Source organism: Ammospiza nelsoni, chromosome 18 (assembly GCF_027579445.1).
Source record: "Ammospiza nelsoni isolate bAmmNel1 chromosome 18, bAmmNel1.pri, whole genome shotgun sequence".
NCBI classification, from domain to species: Eukaryota; Metazoa; Chordata; class Aves; order Passeriformes; family Passerellidae; genus Ammospiza; species Ammospiza nelsoni.
The window spans coordinates 4,021,785-4,043,638 of record NC_080650.1 but is presented as its reverse complement, the minus strand read 5'-3'; the positions used below and the strand labels follow the sequence as shown (position 1 = coordinate 4,043,638).

General features: G+C 46.8%; 1 protein-coding gene across 5 annotated transcripts; it reads left to right on the top strand.

The window, feature by feature from the left end:
- The first annotated feature begins 356 nt into the window (after positions 1 to 356).
- On the top strand, positions 357 to 20,176 carry SVOP (SV2 related protein). 5 transcript variants are annotated; one of them, XM_059485236.1, is made up of 16 exons: positions 357 to 1,074; positions 3,205 to 3,365; positions 5,754 to 5,839; positions 6,747 to 6,845; positions 8,098 to 8,169; positions 8,527 to 8,651; positions 10,400 to 10,463; positions 10,999 to 11,124; positions 12,099 to 12,227; positions 12,553 to 12,626; positions 12,907 to 12,983; positions 14,128 to 14,235; positions 15,528 to 15,639; positions 15,854 to 15,935; positions 16,164 to 16,253; positions 16,698 to 20,176. In XM_059485236.1, exons 1-16 carry the CDS (start codon positions 1,040 to 1,042, stop codon positions 16,884 to 16,886), a joined length of 1,629 nt encoding a protein of 542 aa, XP_059341219.1. In that variant the 5' UTR covers positions 357 to 1,039; the 3' UTR covers positions 16,887 to 20,176. The 5 variants fall into 5 exon arrangements, 4 of the variants coding, with proteins under 4 accessions (XP_059341219.1, XP_059341220.1, XP_059341218.1 ...); XR_009419679.1 differs by lacking the exon at positions 357 to 1,074 and having other exon boundaries at positions 1,462 to 3,365; positions 16,698 to 17,465; positions 19,434 to 20,176; XM_059485237.1 differs by lacking the exon at positions 5,754 to 5,839.
- Positions 20,177 to 21,854: the final 1,678 nt, after the last annotated feature.

The following is a 21,854-nucleotide window of genomic DNA, read 5'->3' as shown; positions in this document are numbered from 1 at the left end:
GGGTGCAGCCGCCCCCTCCCCTCGGACCTGGCCCCCTCCCCCGCCCGCAGCAGCCGCCGCACCGGCCCCTCCGCCAGCATGGCCGCGCCGGAACGCGGGCGCGCGGCCGGGCGGAGCCGGGGGGACGGCAGCGGCTCGCGGACCGGCCGGGCGGCGGTGCCGGAAGTGGCGCGGGGGGGCCGGTGATGGCGGGGACCGGCCATGGCGGCGGGCGGTACCGGGGGCGGCACCGGGGGCGGGCCCGGAGCGCTGTGGGCGGCCCGGAGCGGGGGAAACGGGCCTGTTCGCGGTGTGACAGCGGCTGTGGCGGGCAGCCTGTGCGGCTCAGGCCGGTCCCGGTGTGACCAGCTGAATCCCCACGCTGCCCGGCCCTCACGGGGTGTCCCGGGAGAGCAGCGGGACAACACCGCAGTCCCGCGGCGCTCTGGTTGGGATACTGAGGGCAAACCCTCCCGGAAAGGTTGTGCAGCCCTGGCAGCGCCGCCCGGGGATTCCCGGTGTCGCTGGATGTGACCCCGGGGACACGGCCCGCGGCAGCGCCCGGGCTCGGGGCTTTACCCGGTCCAGCCCCGCTGGGGCCATGGGGAAACCGCGGCTGAGCCGGGCTGAGCCAAACCGAGCTCCGGCAAACGCTGCGAGCCGAGCCGAGCTGTGCTGAGCTGAGCTGAGCTGAGCCAAACCCCGCTGAGCTGAGCTGAGCTGAGCCAGGCCCAGCCATGGCCAGGGCGGGAACCGATCCGAGCTGAGCTAAACCGAGCTGAGCTAAACCGATCCACGCTGAGCTAAACCGAGCCAAACTGAGCTGAGTTAAACCGAGCTGAGCCACGCCGAGCGGAGCCGTGCCAAACCATGCCGAGCTGAGCTGAGCCGTGCCAAACCGAGCCGTGCCGTGCCAGGCTGAGCCCAGCTAAGCCGAGCCCGGGCGCGGCGGTGCCTGCGGAGCTGTCCAGCCCTTGCAGCCTCTCCAGCCCTTCCCGGCGCTCCATCCCGCAGCCCGAGCCCGCCATGCGGGAGCGATGAGCGCAGCCGCCGCCCGGCCATGGAGGAGGATTTGTTCCAGCTGAAGCAGCTGCCGTGAGTAGCTCCGGTACCGTGAGTAGCTCCGGTCCCTCCGGCCGCGGGGATCCCGCCGGGGAGCGGCCGGTGCCACCGGGGAGCCGCTCACAGCACGGCGGGCAGGGCCATTTTCCCGCCGGGTGGAGCATCCCGAGGGATGCAGGAGCTGTTTGTTACATAAATTCACTCGTCTCGCTTGATTTTCTCTCCTTTTTTTTTTTTTTTTTTGTTTTTTTTTTTTTTTTTTTTTTTTTTTGTTTTTTTTTTTTTTTCTCGGCGTGGCTTTTACCACCATCAAAAAAAAAAAAAAAATGGCACGGGATAAAATCGTGGGGATTTTTGCATCACCAAGGGTTGGGATAAAATCGTGGGGATTTTTGCATCACCAAGGGTTGGGGTAAAATCGTGAGGATTTTAGGAAAGGAAACGTCGGGATCGCCTCTTTGCAGCGGGGTTTGGATGTAAATAACGTTGTGCTTCCTCGCCATCCTCCTCCTCCTCGCCAGGGAGGAATTGCAGAGCAGAACCTGCTCTGTCAAGATGGGGTGGGGGGGACCCCAAAATCTCCCTTGGGATTGGCATTTCTGGAAAGCTGCACGAGGAAAATGCTGATTTTTTGGGGGGATGTGGTTGCTGGATCTGTGCAAAAAAAAAAAAATTATAAAAAAAAAAAAAAGGCAAAAACCCAACCCCAAACCTGATAACATCTTTGGTGCCTTTAACCCCTGGAATTCCTTCCTTCCCCCTCAATTCCTTCCTTTCAAACCAACCTGCTTTTTCCAAATGCCCCGTTCTCAGGTGTTTTGCAACATATTTCCTATTTATAAATCATGGGCTCTGCCAGGCAGGGAAGGAACGTTTCAAGTTGCTGTTAAATATTCATGAGCTCGTGTCAATGACAGAGCACCCTGTCCCAAAACATTCCTGCTAACTTGGACAGGAGCTCCAGCTCTTTTCCAGCCCTTGCTTAGGATTCAGCTTGTCGGGGAAAAGAATCTGAGGTTATTTTATCAGAGGTTATTATTTTATCAAGCTTTTTTTTTTTTTTCATTTTTAAGCCCAAAACCTGGGGATACATCCCAAAGTACCTTCCAGTGCAGCTGTTTTGATGCTGTGAGATTTTGCAAATAAATGCAGCAGCTCCCTGAGATGTCCCAGATGTCAAAAATTTGGCAAATATGGAACAGAAATTATCTCTGTGGAATTTTTTCCTTTGTTTGTATCAGTTTGTTTTGTATATCCCTAAATTATGCACCTGTATTTTTATTTCTGTGCTGAGGAATGTGGAAATCTGGATTTGTGATTTCAGATTTTGTAGGATCCATCACCTCCAAAGCAGGGATGATCTTTAAGGTCCCTCCCTGTGATTCTGGGATAATTAAACTTATTTCCAAAACTATTTCACTTTAATCCAAGGGATTTTCACTTTCCAAAGGAAGAAAGTTCTGTTGTGTTGGATAAAGTGAAGGAACTTTGAGGATCTGTTCCCAAATCTTTGGCCACAGAAAACTTCATAAATGGGAAAAGAACTTTCTCTGTGGGAAGGGAGTAAATCCCTCTGACCAAAACATCAAAGCTGTGTCAATTTAGCAAATTCTGGTCTCAAAATACAGATATTTCCTTAATGACATGATATTAAATAATTCTGTTCAAGATGAAAGCAGAGTCACAGAATCATCATCCTGCTGGAAAAAACCCCCGTCCATTCAGCTCAATTGTATTTCACTAAATACTATTTCAAATTCTGGTGCATTTCTGGAGTTTTTAATCACAAAAACAACTCAGGAAATGGAATTTGGGCTCTTCCTGCCTGAAAACCCCTGAAATTCAATGACACAGCAATGCTTAATTCCAATTAAATCCAGTTCAATGACACAGCAATGCTTAATTCCAATTAAACCCAGGCCCACCAAACATGGATCTCATTAAATATGCATCATTCCATCATATTTTTATGACCTCTGTGGTTTTATAACTTTGTGGATAGCACAATAACAACCTCTGTACCCATCCCAGGGTAGGACACCTCAAACCAGACCCAAACCTAAATCCCAGTGGGGAGTGGAGACAGGGAATGAGGAGAAACCTTGATGGAAAAGGGGTTTCAATCCTCCTGGAAGGATCCATCCCGCTTTTTTGTGCTTCCAGGGTGGTGAAGTTCCGCCGCACGGGGGAGAGCTCGAGGTCGGAGGAGGATGGAATTTCGGGAGAGCACGAGGTGCAGATCGAGGGGGTGAGGACGGAGCTGGAGCCCGTGGAGCTGGAGGATGGAGCTGCGGTGCCCAAGGAATTCGCCAACCCCACGGATGGTGAGCAGGGCTCGTTTTCCTGCTGGGAGAGCCTTGAGGGATCTCTTTATTTCAATCAGGCTGGGTGCAGGAGGTTTGGAATTTCCCAACCCCACGGATGGTGAGCAGGGCTCGTTTTCCTGCTGGGAGAGCCTTGAGGGATCTCTTTGTTTCAATCAGGCTGGGTGCAGGAGGTTTGGAATTTTCCAACCCAATCCATGGTGAGCAGGGCTTGTTTTCCTGCAGGGAGAGCTTTGTAGGATCTGTTCATCCCAGTCAGGCTGGGTACAGGAGGTTTGGAATTTTCCAACCCCATCCATGGTGAGCAGGGCTCGTTTTCCTGCTGGGAGAGCCTTGAGGGATCTCTTCATGTCAGTCAAATTGGGTGCAAGGAGTTTGGAATTTGCCAACCCCACCCATTATGAGCAGGGCTCATTTTCCTGCTAAGGAGAGCCTTGAGGGATCTGTTCATCCCAGTCACGTTGGGTACAGAAGGTTTGGAATTTTCCAACCCCATGGATGGTGAGCAGAGCTCATTTTCCTGCTGGGAAAAACCTTGTGGGATCTCTTCATCCCAGTCAGGCTGGGTGCAGGAGGTTTGGAATTTTCCAGCCCCATGGATGGTGAGCAGAGCTCGTTTTCCTGCAAGGAGAACTTTGTGGGATCTGTTCATCCCAGCCAGGCTGGGTACAGAAGGTTTGGAATTTGCCAACCCCATCCATGATGAGCAGGGCTCGTTTTACTGCAGGGAGAGCCTTGTGGGATCTATTTATTTCAATCAGGTTGGGTACAGGGGATTTTGAATTTCCCAACCCCACCCACGGTGAGCAGGGCTCGTTTTCCAGCAGGAAAAACCTTGTGGGATCTGTTCATCCCAGTCAGGTTGGGTACAGAAGGTTTGGAATTTTCCAACCCCATCCACGGTGAGCAGGGCTCATTTTCCTGCAGGGAGAGCCTTGTAGGATCTGTTCATCCCAGTCAGGCTGGGTGCAGGAGGTTTGGAATTTGCCAACCCCATTGATGGTGAGCAGGGCTCATTTTCCTGCAGGGAAAGCCCTGTGGGATCTCTTCATCCCAGTCAGGCTGGGTGCAGGAGGTTTGGAATTTTCCAATCCCATCCATGGTGAGCAGGGCTCATTTTCCTGCAAGGAGAACTTTGTGGGATCTCTTCATCCCAATCAGGTTGGGTACAGAAGGTTTGGAATTTGTCAGCCCCACCCATGGTAAGCAGGGCTCATTTTCCTGCAAGGAGAACCTTGTGGGGTCTCTTCATCCCAGCCAGGCTGGGTGCAGGAGGTTTGGAGAAGTTAAGGGTGCTCAGATATGAATAATAACTCAAGGAAATTGTGTTAGAGCTGAAAATGGTGGTTTGATCAGCCCATTCCCTGTGGGGAGCTCTCTGTGCTCCTTTTTGTGTCCCCAGTGCTGGATGCTCCTGTCAGGAGTTGTGGATGCAGCTGCCACACTGGAATTGGAATTCTGAGCTCCCTCTGGAGCTGCTCACACCTGGCTCTCCTTCAAGGCTGAGATGAATCTGCAGAGTTCCTGGCTCCTCTTTTCCTGGAGGACATCAGGAATGTCCATCTCAGCTTCTCTTCCTGCCTGGAAGGAGAGAGGAGAAATTTCTCCTCTCTCACTGCTTTAGGAGAGAGGAGAAATTTGAGTTTGTCTTGGCTCATTGTGAAAATTTGGTGTTAATCTTGTTTTTGTGCTTTATCCCTTGGATTTTGTTTGGTTTCCTCCTGGTTTGTGTTGTTGTGGGGGTCTCACAGCCAAAGCTTTTCCTGAGGAATGTCCTTTCCAAGCTGATACAAATGTTAGAACTGTGAGACTTCAATTGATTTAAACAACTCAAATATCAAAATGTGCTTGTCTTGGTCATTTCATTTTGCATTTGAGCAAAGGAATTTGTGACAATTCAAATTTGAGACATCTTTGAGCACCTTCAGCTGGAACAAACTAAAGATGTCATGGGAAACAACCAGCAGCATTTTTGAACAGGGTTTAAGATTTGTGTGTTTTGGAGAAATTCTTGATTTAAATAATAAGAAGTTGCACTGAAATACTCCCTCCAGCTTCCAGCAGTACTGTGGAATGGGGCAGAGCAGTTTCTCTCTACAGAAAACTCCATTTCAGTGGCTGCAGGAGGAAGAGGCTGAACATGGGCTAGATTTGTGGGAGCCATACTGATTTACCTCCATGTGATTAAAATATTCTAGGAATAATTCCAATTATTTTGGCCACAGAGATTTTCCTGAGTAGGAATTGTATAATTACAACTAAGTAGCTCTGTTACAGATTTGAGATCTCAGCAGATTAGCCCAATTAATTAGTAATTAAACCAGAAAATTCTCTCTCAAGGGCTGGCCTTTCTCAGGAAGGAATCCACTGGAATTGTTTTCTTTGCAGATACTTTCATGGTGGAGGATGCAGTGGAAGCCATTGGATTTGGGAAGTTCCAGTGGAAGCTTTCTGTCATTACTGGATTGGCATGGGCAAGTAAATGGGATCAGGATCAATTCATGATCATCACTTAGAGAACCTCAGGGATTTCAAATAATTTTCAAATAAATTTACAATAAAGCAAGAATTTCACTGGGAATTCTAAACCAACAGCAGCACTCAGCCTTGTTGTGAGGGATAATGATGGATTTGTCTCTGAAGTTCTTAGAAATCAGGGTTTGGAGAATTATTTAAATTCTTCACTTCAAGTTGGTTTCAAATGAAAGAGGTTCCAGGCTGCTCCTGCAGTGATTTTGCCACATTCCTCCCATCAGCTGCCACCTCAGTTGTCTGTATCAGTCAGGATTGCTGTAATCTCAGTTTCAGAGGAGCAGCAACCCAGCACTTCCACTTTTAACTTTGATATCAACAATAAAAAAGTCTTGGTTTGCATTTTTCTGCTGTTTCTGAAGCTCTGTTCCACCTCCTGTGGTGCATTTCAGGATCCTGATACCCGGAGCTGTATTTACTGGCTTTTATCCATGTAAAAAGCTGGAATCTGCCATGGTTAGGTCCTAGACCAGCTGTGGAATTTGGTTTCAGGGTGATCAATGCAAATCCAGGAGTGTTTAAGGGAATAATCACAAGATATTAAACACTCCTGACTGAATCCATGTGGGAAGAAGCTGAAATCTGGAATTTCCACTATGGAAGTGACTGAACTATGTCACTGACCAGCCAAACCTCCTCAAAACCTTTGCATTCAGCTCTTTAAATCCTCTCTGCCAGAGTTACTAAAAGTGCTGACAATCAGAAATGAGTTTAAATATTAAATATTCAACATTTTCTTCAACCACGAGGTGGGAACATCACGGAAATGTCACCAAGGCCTAATATTGACTCCTAAATCCACCTGACTTGCAGGCACTTGTTGATTTTTGCTTTCTCTTCCCCCTGCAGATGGCAGATGCCATGGAAATGATGATTTTAAGTATCCTTGCTCCTCAGCTGCACTGTGAGTGGCGCTTACCCAGCTGGCAGGTTGCATTGCTCACCTCGGTAGGAAAAATACCTGACAGCTCCTGTCTTCCCTGAGCTTTTGCCATCATTGTTATCCAGACATTTTGCTTTGTATCCCCCAAAATTAAATCTCCTCGTGGCCTTTGCAGGTTGCCTTCAGCTTGGAAGTTTATAGGAGGTTTTTAAAAAAAGATTTATAGGAGTTTTTTTAAAGATTGAAGTAATGAAATTCAGTGAGAACTGAGGGCAGTTTGCAGGTTTCAGGCTCAAAGTTTCATATAATTTCTAGGAAAACCTATGGATTCACTCAGATTTATCCTAAAATTCAAACCATTTGATTAGTTTTTTAAAAATTGGTAAATTTTGAGTATCTTGCTTGCAAATCTTTCTCTCTCCCCACATCTAAGCTCTCTGACATGCTGAGAGCCCTGAGAGAGAACAAACAGTTGATTTTTTTGTGGTTGGACTCAATTATATCAGAAATCTTTTCCAGCCTAAATAATTCTGGGATTATCCAGTGATCTTTGGAAGCAGAGATCTTACAACACCACCTCCAAGGATGGTGCTGTGATGTTGGAATCCTGCAGGGCCTTTAGGGATAAGAAAACAAATTTGGGAACCCTTATCTGAGCACAGGCCACTGCTGAATGCAGGCACTTTATTCCCTGAATTTCTTTTTCCTTTAGTTTTTAATGCCCTTTGTTTGATTGTGTAAAATCCTTCAAATGCTCAGCAGATAGAAATGGTGTCCTTGGATCCCATGAATGTCCCATCCCTGAGTGCAGCACACGAGTGTCACCTCTGGGTATTTTCTTTCACACTTTTCACACTTCAGACTTTTGTAAACTTTTAAGGTGTAATTTTATCTCCATTCAAACCTGGGAGCTGCTGAGGATGGTGGTAGATCTCAACCAACAGCTCCTGAGCATTTATTCAGGATTATTTTCCCTGGAACTGGAGATCTCTGTGTCTTCCAGGGCTGGACTCACAATGGGACAATACCAGTGTTCCCAGTCCAGGCCAGACTGGGATTGTCTGGGTTGTCACTGATGGATTTTTTAATGCAAAGCTGACTTGAGGAGGGACCTTGTTGCTTCCCTGCTCCAACCCAGAGAGAACTGGATGATCTTTAAGGTCCTTTCCCACCCAACCCATTCTCTGACCTCCTGCACATCTCACTCTGTTTTGGGCTGAAATGTTCTGGTTTCACTGGAAATTTGTGTTCTGTGTTTGTCACACTGGAACTTTCACTTGTTAAGGGAAAGATTTTTATTTTCCTCCTGTTCCACAGGTGGTGTTTGTGGGAATGATGTCCAGCTCCACCCTCTGGGGAAACATTTCAGACCAGTATGGGAGGAAAACAGTAAGTCTGTAGCTCCTGCTGGGATCTATCCCAATATTTCTGCAGCATGGACATTTCAATGCAGTTGGCCCAGAGAAGCTGTGGCTCCCTGGAAGTGTTTGAGGCCAGGTTGGAGCACCCTGGGATAGTGGAAGGTGTTCCTACACCTGGAATGGGATGAGCTTTAAGGCCCCTTCCAATCCCAAACCATTCCAGGATTCCACAATCCCAAATGTCCATGTATACAAAGCAGCACTAAGCACATCCAGAACTGAGCCCCTATGAAACAGAAGGCATCTGAAGCTCTGTTTTACACTTTAATTTGTGTATTTGTGTTTTACACTTTAATTTGTGATTTTTAACTCTTGCTGAACACAGGGCCTGAAGATCAGTGTGCTGTGGACTCTCTACTATGGGATCCTCAGTGGATTTGCTCCCATTTACAGCTGGATCCTGGTGCTGAGGGGCCTGGTGGGCTTTGGCATTGGAGGAGTGCCTCAGTCGTAAGTAAATACTCACAACTCCAAACTCCCTCATTTCTCTTTCTTCCTTATGAGATTCTCCTGTAGGACTGAAGTTTTGTTTCTGTTCAGCCACCCCAAGTCTTGGTCTTGTTGCAGGGCAGGTCATGCCTTGAACAGGAGGATTTAGAGGCAGAGCTGAGCCCTGATTCTGATTGTAAAACCCCAGATTATTGCCCAGTCAGAGCCTGAATTCCCTATCTCACCCTGAGCTGGAATTTCAAACCCACACAGCCCAGACCTGAGCACTAGAGATGGCTCAGAAGGAAAGGGAAGTGCCAGGATGTTTCTCTTATCTTGTGTGCTTCCTTTCACTGAAGAGAGGGATCCATAAATTTTCCACCTGCAATAAATAACCCTGCTCAAGGCTTTTAATTATAAATGTAAAGAGAAGGGTTCAGCCATTCTCTCTTCTCTCTCTGTAGACTTTTATCCTTACCAAGAATTGATTTTTTTTTTTTTTTTTGCCTTCTGGAGGTGCTGTTTTGGAGCAGGAGAGCCTGGCTTGCATTGATGGCTCACAGATTCCTACTCCCAGATAAAAACCCAGAGCTGCAGGTGCAGCCCAGCCAGGGCCTGGGACTGGACTGGGCTCACTGAGGTTCTGTGGCTTCATGAGAGAAAATCCAGAGGCAGTTGCAGATCTCCAGGTGGATCCCATCCTCCCTGAGTCTGTTTCCTGTTCTGAGTATAAAAGGGTTTATTTGACAGAGGAGTAAACATGGATGAGGCAGGAAAAGTAGTTCCTTTCTAATTCCTTAAGCTGTGTGATTTTGGAGGGATTTTGGTGTGATTTTTACCTGGATCTCCATGGAGTGAGAGTCATTTCCTCCTCTGGACTGCCTCCAACAATTCCATGTCCTTCTTTTGCTGGGGTCATTCACCAGCTCCTGTTTTCTCTGCACTGCAGAGGGGCCTGAGCTGCACTTTAAGATGTGATTTGAGTTCTGTGAATCTCTGCTTGAATGAAATATTGTGTGAAACTTCTGCTTTCCACAAACTGGGCAGCTCCTCAGAGATCAATCCACTCTTTAAGTTTGTAGGAATTTTGTCCCAAACCTCAAAGGAAGCAGGAACAGACTGAGTCAGTGGAATGCAAACAGAGCAAAGCCAAACCTTCCCAGTTTGAAAGAGATGGCAGAGCCTGGACTGGAATTCCTCCTCAGGAATTTCTCCTGGAGAAGCTTTGCCATCACTCCTTGGCACAGGCATGAAACAAAGCCTCAGTGGCTGCTCTTTGAGTGCCACAATAAAAGAATGCAAATTATTTTATATCAGTGACATGAAATAATTCCCCTCTTGGAGAATTGAACCCTGGCACAGGAGATGGATGGGAATTCTCTGAGCCAGTTGTAAAGCCCTGAAGAAATTCTTTATCCAGCAGGAGTTTGTGTTGAATCCTGATGGTCCACACTGAAAATTCCAGATAAAATAGTATTTCCAATGGGCTATGAAAACATGGGCATCAAGATCTGCATTTAACTGACCATGGGGGTCACAAAACCACACAAAAAGAGCAAACTGTGTCCTCTCTTGCAGTGTTGAAAGGTTTATTCTGGGGTGGAAATGGGGTGTGAGCCAGTGTCACAGCCTGGCTGGCTCTGGGGACAGGGAGAGCTTTGAGTTGCTGCTCTGAGTCTGGCAGCTTTATTAAAAGGCAAAAGGGATGTTTGAACCTGTGGCATTTCCCTCTCTGTGCTGACATTTTCCTCCCTGTTCTCTCTTTTTAGGGTAACTTTATATGCTGAGTTCCTTCCAATGAAAGCCAGAGCAAAATGCATTTTATTAATAGAGGTGAGTGGGTGCATTCAGATCCTCAGGGGACAAATCCTCTGGTGGTCACATCCCTTCCATCCTCCTGCCTGGCAATGCCCTCAGAGCTTCAGCCAGGCCTGGCCTGTCTATCTTGGTGGAGCTCCTGAGCTCTGGAACCAGCCCAACTCCAAAAGCAGCAGAAACTTTTCCTGTCACACTCCACTCTTGCTGTTGAATTTTCTTTTTTCCAAATTATTTTGCACCCAGTGCTGCAGAGTGAGCACAAGATGGGCATTGGGTGTCCATGATTCTGTGGTGAAATCCATCTCAGTGATGGATTTGGAGAGCTGACAGCTCCACAAATTCAGTGCTAAATTCAGCTCCACATCTTCACCCAAACCTATCAAAGTCACTCAGGGCAGAATTTTGCCCTTGGAATATTTTAAGGCAGAATTTGCACCCCTGGAGTTTCTCTCTCCAGCCATCCCTGGTGAGCACAGCCTGGAATGTTCCAAAGAAGAGGCCTTGGGGACATTCCATTCCTCATTTTTTCTCTTGTTTTTCCCTCTTGCAGGTGTTCTGGGCCCTTGGGACAGTGTTTGAAGTGCTCCTGGCAGTGGTGGTGATGCCCACGCTCGGCTGGCGCTGGCTCCTCATCCTCTCTGCCCTCCCACTCCTGCTCTTTGCTGGCCTGTGTTTTGTAGGTATTCCTCATGGATTCATGTGAATTCCTGCAATTCCCATCCCTCCACCCCATTCTGTGACCCAGCTGAAGGGAATCAGGGCAGTTTTGAGCTCTCTGGTGGTGTATTATGTGAAATAACTGAAATAATGATCAAAAAATGCAGTTTCAACAGGGTGCTGGGAAAAACATTCCAGGGGGAGTTGTGTTGATGTGACTGTAATTCCTGCAGGGCTGGAATTTGGTGAAATCAGACCTGGAATCCTCTCCAGTTTAATTACTTTGTTCTAACATTTTATCAAAAGCTGTTGCTATTTCCCTAAACCCTCTTTAGATTTTGTCACTTCTAGAATCAATTCCCACTTAAGAATCCTCTCAAATCAGGGATAGAATCTGCAGAGTGCAGGCCAGATTCTAAAATAAGCTAAACCTGAGCTTCAGTGATATATTTTATTATTTATTAGGTGATATCTTTGCCAATCACTCAGTCTCCTCATAGAGAAATGTCCTTGTCAGGTGGTTTAGCAGCCTTTTTTATTCCTTAGTGTTTTAGGAATACCTGCAGTTATCCAAGTGATCACAGGCTTGTTCTAAATTAAAAGGAGCCTAAACCCATAAATTTTATTCCATTTTATTCCAAAATTCCATAAATTTTTGAATGCCAGGAGCATCTTGTTATCTGCTCTGGATTCTTTGCCATTCCTGCACAGAAGGGATAATGTAAAAAACCTGCAAAAATTCCCAACAGCTCTCAGGGATAAACCCAAAGGAATGGAAGGGAAAGGGTTCTGAGTGATGGGAAAAGTGGGGGATTGCAGTTTTTAAAGCCTGATGAGAGAATTCTTCCTTGGAATTCTTCCAGCTTAGTTGTGTAATCCTTTGTTATGTGGGAATCTGCTGGAATCACTGAGATTCCCCCAAGGAAAATCCCAGATTTATTTATTGCTGCTTGTGACACCCTCCTGTGTGTGTGACCTGCTCTGCTCCCTTAGTGGCTGCCAGAAAGTGCCAGGTATGATGTTTTATCTGGGAACCAGGAGAAGGCTCTGGCCACCTTGAAGAGGATTGCCACAGAAAATGGAGCTCCAATGCCCTTGGGAAAACTGGTGGTGTCCAGGCAGGTATGTACAGAACAGTGAAACTGAGGGGGTTTGTGAGCAAATCATCAATGTGTTGTCAATTTTAATGTCTCAAATAGGCAGAAACAAAAGAGGTTTAATCATCTTCCTCTTTTCTACTGAGGAAGAGTTAATTTCTCATTTGGGAGTGAAAAGCAGCTTTAAAATGGGCATTAATGTGATTTAACCTCCCTGTTATTAAAGAAAACCAAACCTTGAGGTTCTTGAAGAGCTCAGGTCAGAATTCCTGGATCTGAATGCATGAAACAAGATGAAGTTTGGCACTTTAGCTGTCCCTCATCACCCAACTTCTGCTTGTTCCCAACAGGAGGACAGAGGCAAAATGAGGGATCTTTTCACTCCCCATTTCCGCTGGACCACGTTGTTGCTCTGGTTTATTTGGTAAGAGAAAACCTGAAGGTTCAGTGCCAGCACAGCTCTAAATTGGTTTTACTGAAGGGATTTTACTCAATACAGCAACTTCCTCCTTATAAAAATACCAAATAAACAAAAAACCCCACCTGTATTGATTTGTAATTTATTCAACCATCCAAGCATTCCAAATCAAATTGTCCTTTAATTTTCTGAAGGCTGAAATAGCTTTGAGGTAGAACTTTTGATTGGTGGTGTTTCTTTTAAGTTGGACCAGCTGAACCTTCCTCTCTCATTTGCTTCCTTGCAGGTTTTCCAATGCATTTTCATATTATGGGTTAGTTTTATTAACTACAGAGCTCTTCCAAGCAGGAGATGTTTGCAGCAGTGAGTATTACTCCATCTTTTCTTTTTAAATATGTCCTGTTAAAACTGCTGGAATATCTTTGATTAGATCACCTTCTGCTGGTGGTTTGGAAAATGAACATGGCTGAGTTTTAAGTTTATTTTATTTTAAATATTTCCTCATCTCCCCAGTGCAGATAGGTCCTGCAGTGGTTTTGAGCCCAAAATGTCAAACAGGAAGACAACCTTCAAGGCAGACCTGTTATCTGTTCCTCTTGATTTAAAAAAAAGTGATTAAATAAATAGAAGTTTGCAGATTTGACAGGTCTAATTAGTTCTGAGAATAAGAAACTGCTGCTGTGGAGCTCCTGGGTTCTCAAGATGGGAAAACCTGCTGAGAAAAAAGATAATGGTGGGAAATCAGCATCCTTTGTGTTGCAGAATTTTTTTGGGGGAAAAAGAAGGTGCTTTGAGTTAAGAAGAGGCTTGAACAGTTTGATTCCCCAGGGGAGAAATGATTGCATTCAGAACATTTGTAATTAGGGAAAACTGCCTGGAAGTTGGGAAATGATAAAAGGTGGATGAGGAGTGTTGGAGCAGCCCCAGATTCCAGGGCTGAGCTGCAATGATGAGCTCTGAGAGCTCTGACTCAGGTTTGCCTCCCCAGAGGAGGATGTAGCCCTTAAAAACCCTTGTTTTTATAAGGACGTGGGGTTTTTCAGTATTCTCAGAGTGTAGGAAGTGTTGGGATCCCAATTTGTGGTGGCAGAAACTGAATTATTGGAGTTAATTCTGTCCTGAGCCCTGGGCTGGAAAATAATTCTGGCTGTACAGCTGATAAGGAGGTGGAATTTTCACCTGTCACAGAAAATATTATAAATGTTCACTGTTTTCAGGCAAAATCACCCAGCATTGCTCTTCAATGCCCCTCTGACTCTGAATTCCATCTCAGGCATTCAGAAGAGGAACAACAATTAAATCAAAGGGGCAGAATCACTTGAATTTCTATACCTAAACAACTTCCCAGGAGTATTTCAAAGGATGCTGGATGCAGTGAATCCATCCCAGTCCTTCCAGCCCATCCCTTCCTAAATTTCAGCAGTAAAAATGAGAGACCCAGCAGGAAGGGTAAACAGGGAAGAGTTTGCTTAAAATATATTGAATATTTGTCCTTTTCTCCCTGCAGTATCCAGCAGAAGGCAGGAAGTGAAAGCCAAGTGCAGCCTGACCTGTGAGTACCTGACAGAGGAAGATTACACTGACCTGCTCTGGACAACCCTGTCAGAATTCCCTGGTAAGGACAATGGAAAGCTCCAGTTTTTCCTGGGAATGGCTCAGGGTGTGGAAATGAGCTCTGGAAGCTGCAGTGGGACTGGGATTTCTGGCCTGATGCTTCCCACAGCACTCAGAGCTCCTTGCTGTGGCTGTGGATTCTCCCTGTCCTGGGATCACTCCAGAAAAAAATCAGTCGTTGCTCTGGAATGGCCCCTCTGTGTGTTCCAACCCAGCAACACTTCAGGAGGAGCAAAACCTCAATCCAAGGGGCAGAAACACTGGAATTTCTATCCATAAGAGACTTTCCAGAAGTATTTTCAAAGGATGATGGGTACAGTGAATCCATAGAGAACTTGCTCTCTAAATCCCTGCATCCAGCCTCAGTCCTGATCCTGGGATTTTCAGGCAATTCCAGCAAATTTCAATGCACAGTCTGGCACAGGATAAGCAAAATAGTGTGAAACAGCCATTGATCCTTCAGATGGAGGGGATCTCCCAGTGTTAATGTGATTGAAACAGCACCAGAGACAGGGATCAGGATGTTTTCACTCTCTGGATCCTCATTCAGGGCTAAAAGCTCAAGGAGAAGCCATTTAATGAATGTAATTTGCAAGTATGACTGAGAAATCTGCACAGTCATTGCTAAGAGGAGTGTGCTGCCAAACAGGAATTTTGGGAAGGATACCCAGAAAAAAAGAGTGGGTGCTTGGAGTGGTGCTGTGGCTGCAAGGTCTGGTTTGATCCTCACACACACTGAGGTGGGAGTGAGAAATATTGGCAGGGTCCCTCTGGATGTGGCACTGGTGCTGGAATAATCCCCACTCCTGCTGTGCATCAGCTTTCAAAAGGATCTGGGAAAATTGCAGGAGAGGGAAGACCTAATAGTGAGATTTACTGAGCTTGATCTATTTCCTATCAAAAAGCAGGAGAGAAATAATTTGGTGAAACATCTAAATAACAGAACATAAAGAAAATCCCAGATTCTAAAGAGCCTTTAAACCAGCAAGCAGCAATGGCCAGAAGTTGAGCAGAAGTTATTTTCTTCCAGTGAGCCATGAGCAGGTGTTTTAGGCATTCCCATCAGTAATCCCAGGATGGGAGTGGGGATTTGTGCATTTGTGGAGCAGCTGGGACACAGAATTCCTGTTTCCACATGGCACCAGCAGCAATCCATCCCACAGCCCTGCCTGGGGCCAGCAGAGGTTTGGAAAGAGAGGCCAAAATTTCCAATCTAAACCACCCAAGCTGTGTTAAATCTGCTGCAAGCCCTCTTTTCTTGATTCCCAAGGGTCTCCTGGTCTCTTCCCACAGGTGTGTTGGTGACCCTGTGGATCATCGACCGCATCGGCCGCAAGAAAACCATGGCCCTGTCCTTCCTTGTCTTCTCCTTCTGCAGCCTCCTGCTCTTTCTCTGTGTTGGAAGGTGAGTCCAGCACAGGAAACAGCTGGAGTGAAGGATTTCCTCATGTTCTCTCTTGGTTGTGGTGGGAGAGCTGGTTTGAAAAGCTGTGGGATGGTTGTGCTCAGCTGGAGGAGGATTTAAGGCTGGGGTTGGGTTATCTCACCAGAGTTTGGGAGGGAAGTAAAAGTGAAATCCAAGTGAAACCCAAATTCTGCTCTCCTCTTTCTCCTCACAGAAATGTTCTTACTGTGCTGCTCTTCATTGCAAGAGCTTTTATTTCTGGAGGATTTCAGGCTGCCTATGTTTACACTCCTGAGGTAAGGGGGTTGTTGTTGATGGGAATATTCAAGGGGAGTGAGAACAGGGTGGGAAAGTCATTTTGATGACCTGTTCCCAATGGACCTCACCCCAGACTGGAGCTGTAGATCCCATTGTCATTGTCTGACAGAATGTGCTGTGGCACCATTTATGAATTCCCATTGATTTAGGAGTGGAAGGAGAAAAACTTCCCACTGGGATTGATGAGATGATTTTTTTTTCCACAGGTTTATCCCACAGCCACACGTGCTTTGGGCCTGGGAACGTGCAGTGGAATGGCCAGAGTGGGAGCCCTCATAACCCCGTTCATTGCACAGGTAAATCCCTTCTCCTCTGAGACTGGACACACAGGAAGCTTGGATTGATGATCCTGGAGGTCTTTTCCAGCTTTTGCAATTCCATGATTCCATGAAGGTGATGCAGAACCTGCTTTCCTTCCACTATCCCAGGTTGCTCCAAGCTCTGTCCTTGGACATTTCCAGGGATGGAGCAGCTACAGCTTCTCTGAACAACCTGTGCCAGGACCTCCCACCCTCACAGGGAAGAATTCCTTCCTAAAATCCAGTCTAATCCTCCCCTCTGAGAGCTTAAACCACTGTCCATTTTCCTGGCACGATCTATAAAATCTCCCTCCTTTCCAGAAACTTCATATTAAACTTGATTCCCAATACGACGATTAAAAGTCCAGTTGTTCCACCAGTGTCTTCTGTTGCTCCACCATGCTGAGGTGCTGTTTTGCATTCCCTGCCTTTCTCCTGCAGGTGATGTTGGAATCTTCAGTCTATCTGACCCTGCTGGTTTACAGTGGCTGCTGCCTGCTGGCTGCCCTGGCCTCCTGCTTCCTGCCCATCGAGACCAAGGGCCGTGGCCTGCAGGAGTCCAGCCACAAGGAATGGGGCCAGGAGATGGTGGGCAGAGGATCTCATTCCCCAGGGGAATCACAGGAATGATGGGACATGGAAACCTGCTGGAAGAATGAAGGATAGGAGCAAGATGTCTCACAAAACCTCCGAGCCTGAAGCATGGAAAGCTGACCACCATCACTGCCATCCTCACGTGTCAAACTGCAGGAGTTTGGGGTTGAACCTCAGCAAATTGTGTTTTCTGCTGCTCTTTGCTCACACTCATAAAAACTTTTTTGGATGGAGAGGCCTTTGATCCAGATATCCTTGGAAGTTTAGCAGGAAGGGTTTCTCTTCAGTCTGTCGTGCTTGCATGGTCAGCTCTTCAGCTTAAAATGTCCTGTGCCAAGCAAATGCCGAGTGACTGCAGCCCAGCATAAGCTGTCATTAAAACACTGAGCTCTTGATGCCTGAAACCAAGAGGTCCATCTTTAGTGTGGCCCTGGCCTGGCACAGGGTGGATTCCATCCCTACCACTATGGATTAAATGCCTGCCTTGCACTTTTAGCCATCAAAAGCATCACCAAAATGTGATTCTGTCAAACCAACCCAAGCTTTCCAGTTGGGTTTTGTTTCTGGAGAGTGGATTGCTTGGAAATTGATTCCTGACTGTTTCTGCCATCCCAGGTGGGTATGGAGCAGGGAGGGTGGTGTTGCTGCAGAGCTGGGACCTTGTAGCAGAAATGTAAACCAGAGTCATTGAGGTTGGAAAAGAACTCCAAGCTCATCGAGTCCAATGCATAAATCCTCATGTTTTGGAGCAGAATTGGACTTCTCTGGTATTGCCAGGGACCTTGAGCTCTCTCTGCTGCTTGGAGTGAGGAGGTTCTCACTTCTGGGGTTCTCTGTGTGGATCCAGGTGTGTCCCTGCTCCATTTCCTGGGCACATCCCCATGGTGGGGTGGCCCCAGCTGCTGTTGGGATGGAGCCACTCCCTGGCAGCTGGGCAGGACCTTTCCTGCTGATTGTACATTGGTGACAGAGGAATGTAGCTGGAATAAATGAACAAAACCATGGGAAGAGCCCATCTGCAGTGCCCTTGGATGAGGAGCATCCCTCCTGCAGGTGTGGCTCCTCAAGGGATGATCCTGCTCTTGTCAGGGAATGTAACAGAGCTCAGGTGAGGACAAGGTGAGGACAGGCTCATCTGGTTTGTCACAAACCTGTCCCTGGGCACAGGTCAGGTGGCAGAGTCTGTGGGAATGTTTAGAGATCTGAGATGTGCCTCAGTGGGTGTTCAGGATTCCAGACCTTGGGACACACAACCAAATGTGGTGAGATGAACTTGGTGAGGCTGTGGGAGCTGTGGGGGTTTGTGGTCTGTCTGACAAGTGACTCACCTGAACACAGGTAAATGTGCAGCACATTTGTACATTTGAACATTTGAAGTATCCTGGGACCAGGTGCCATTCCTGGGGTCAGGAATAGGTCTCCAAGTCCATGTTTGGGGCAGTACAAGTGAGCACTGTGGGGCACAGCTGTCACTGAGGGTCACAGCTCTGAGGTCACTCAATGCTCCACCACGTGACAGGCTGCTTGTTTGGAGACTGAGGGGAAAACCGGAGTGGAAAAATCTTTAAAGAAAGCCAGGAAACTGATGAAAAAGGTTGAAATTGTGTGAGGGAGGGATTTCTGCTGAGAGCAGAGTTTGCCAAGGCACCAAGTGTCCATCCAGTCCCACTGGAGATTGGTGACTCAGTGAAGGATTCCAGGAATGGTTGGTGGAAAGAGGCAAACTTGGCTTTTCCCAGCAAGATGAAAATGAATTCAGCTCCCAAGAGATCCCTGGGATCCCTGGGCTCAGCTGTGGGTGGTGGCACAGAACCCTCTGTCCCTTCCAGCTGGGTTGGTTCCCTTTGTGTCCCCTGTCCCTGTGTCCTCACACTCCACCAAAATCAAGCTCCAGCTGATCCCAGTAAACAGCCAGGGCTCTCCTGGCACTGACACCAAGCACAGCTCATCTGTTCCCCTCCCTCTGCCAGGCTGGAGCTGGATCCTTCTCCCTGTGAGCCTGGAGCAGAGCCAGAGAGATTTATTCCATGGAATACCAGAATTCCAAAGTGGTTCGGGTTGGGAGGCACCTTAAAGCTCCTTCAGGCAGGGACACTTTCCACTAGACCAGGTTGCTCCAATCCCCATCCACACCTGACCTTGAGCACTTCCAGGGATGGGGAACCTCTCTGCTTTCACGTGGTGGATATGGGACACAGCAGTGAGGAAGCAGATCCTGGGTGGGTTTAATCAGATATTACCCCACATGTGTGGCCAGAGAGCTGGAAAAGCTGCTGGAGCTGGGACCTGCTGGAGCTGGGATCACCCCTCAGTGACAGCTCTGACCATTCCATCCTCATCCTCACCCTGCTGCTGCTGGAGGCCCTCAAGGCCATTCCAGTCCCCCGGGTGTTTCCACGCTTCCTTCCTGGGCCTTGCCATGAGCTGTGTTTGCATCCCAAAACTCTGGAACTGAGCCTGGGTAGAGGTGACAGAGAATCCAAAGTGCAGGGCAGGCCATGGCCTAGTTTGTTAATCAATGCCTTGAGTTAAAATTCTGCTTTCCTGGGGTAATGATCACATCTCACTCCATTTTTTTTTTAGGTGAATATTCAGCAGTTTTAAGGAATTGCAGTCAACTGCCTTTAGAGAGTTTTAGGTGAAGTTTCTCTGTTCATGCACACCTGGATCCTACAGATAAGCCACTTCCCAGGTAAAGATTTCTAGGGAATGCAACATTTTCCATGCTGTTGAATAGATCAGTTTTAACCTGTGACATTTACAGTGTTAACCAAAAAATGGAAGGCATTTTTGCTCTTCACTTTTTATGAATTCTGCACTAAAAAAAAAATCTATTTAAGGATAGAAATACCTATCCTAAAAAGATTGGTGTTGCTGGATCTTTGATTTTCTTAAAGCTTGATCCAAAGCTCACTGAAATCTGGGAAAATCTCCTGTGGATATCCCTGGGCTTTGGATCAGCTGAATGAAAGGAGCCCAACACAGCTGATCCCACCTGGCTGAATTCAGCAGGAGCCCATTGGGCACTGTAGAAACAGAGCTGGAATTGAGGATTTGCAGGAATTTGCATATAATTAATAAGAGAAGGCCATTTTAGCTTGTTCACTGAGAACACTGGGGTTGACACACACCAGTTCTAAATCACCACTATAGATTTTATCAGTAGGGCAGCACCATTTAGGTACAAAATATTCCAAAGAATCCTTGTCCACACTGGATATTTCTCACTGGTAAAGGAATTATTGCAACTGTTTTGTTTCAAACAGGAAAATGAGATCCTTTGGAATTCAAACAGAATTGTGGGATTTGGTTTTTCCAAGCTGGTGTGGGAATGTAATTCCCCAAATGTATTTGGATGGGATGATTTGTTATTCCCAAATACTTGCTGAAAGAGCAGTGAATGTTTCCATGGCTGAATGTACAGTTTCTAAGCTGGATTTACATTTTAATGTTGAAAAACTTGGTGTATCTCAAGCTTGTTGTAAAATACTCCTCTGGTTCCTGTTCCTGACATGGCATTGGAGAGTTGAAGTCCACATTAGATATTTTATGTTAAACAAATAAATAGTTTTTTCAGGAAATAAGTTTTTGGCTCTTCTGGGGGATGTTTAGGAGGGGTCATAGCTTTGTTTTCTTTGGTTTGGGTTTTTTTGTGTTGGTGTTCAGAGGTTTGAGCTACAGGGCTCAGCACTCTGCAGGTCTGACTCATTTTCTGTTTGTTTTGTGTACTTAGATGTAAAGAAAAGTCACAGGATTCCTGTTCCCATTGTAAGTAACCTCACTACAGCAAAATATTCTGGATGCTGCATCCCTGGAAATGTTCCAGGCAAGGTTGGACAGGGCTTGGAGCAACCTGGCCTAGTGGAAATTGTCCCTGCCCATGGCAGGGGTGGGACTGGATGAGCTTCAAGATCCCTTCTCACCCAAACCATTCAGGGATTCCATATTTTTTTTTTTAATTCTCTTAAATCTTTAATTGATTTTCATATTTAATTCAGTTTCCCTGGGTGTGCTGGCATCAGGTGGCTCCACATGTGTCTGGACTTAGGGGCAGGGAGGGTTCCTTCTATTCATTTCCATTTCAGTATAAACCCTCCATTTCCCTATCACTTTTCTAAACCATCATTAAGTGCCCAACCCTATTTTCCTCCAACCTGTGAATGATATTCTTATTTTGATGCCCAATAATTTACAGGCAGGAGGTGGTTGAAGGATGAGTCAAAATGACTCAGGAGCTGCAAATCCTTCTCATGTAATGCTGGGTGTCCTCATCCCAGAGTGCTTCCATCTTCCTTCATCCCAGAGCTTCCATCTTCCTCCTCCCAGCCTGGGATGCAGAGCCTCCTTCCTGGGAATGGAAATAATTGGGAACTGGAAGGGTTTGTGTGGCTGAAGCAATGCTGGTGGAATATTCTTTCATCTCTGGTTACTTTTTGGCATCCTCAGGCATTTCTAAAGCTCATCCTCAGGATTATGGAATGTCCTGAGCTGGAAGGGAGCACAGGGATCATCCAGTTCAACTCCTCAACAATCCCACCCTGTGCATCCCTGGGAATGGTGTCCAAACACTCTTTGAGCTCTGGCAGGAGTTTCCCAAATGCCAGAGCTGCTGTTTGCTGACTTCCCTGATACTTGATGTGCTTCCAGCTTTGTTCTGGGTCACAGGAGGTCCTTGTGGAGTTTCTAAAATGTGCTGACACTGGAGATGAGAGGTGGTGCTTTGTGTGTGTCAGAGGACAGGCAGGAATTGTCCAGACCCCATTCCCTGACCTTCCCTGGCCTCAAAATGAATTTTAATCCCTCTGATTAAAATTGATAAAACTGAAAAAAGTGGGGATTTGCTGTGGCTGCCCCATCCCTGGAAGTGTCCAAGGCCAGGTTGGAGGGGGCTTGGAGAAACCTGGGACAGTGGAAGGTGTCCCTGCCCTGGACTGGATGATCTTCAAGGTCCCTTCCCATCCAAAACCACAATTCTGTGAGTTCTGTGAGTTCTTAATGCCCTGG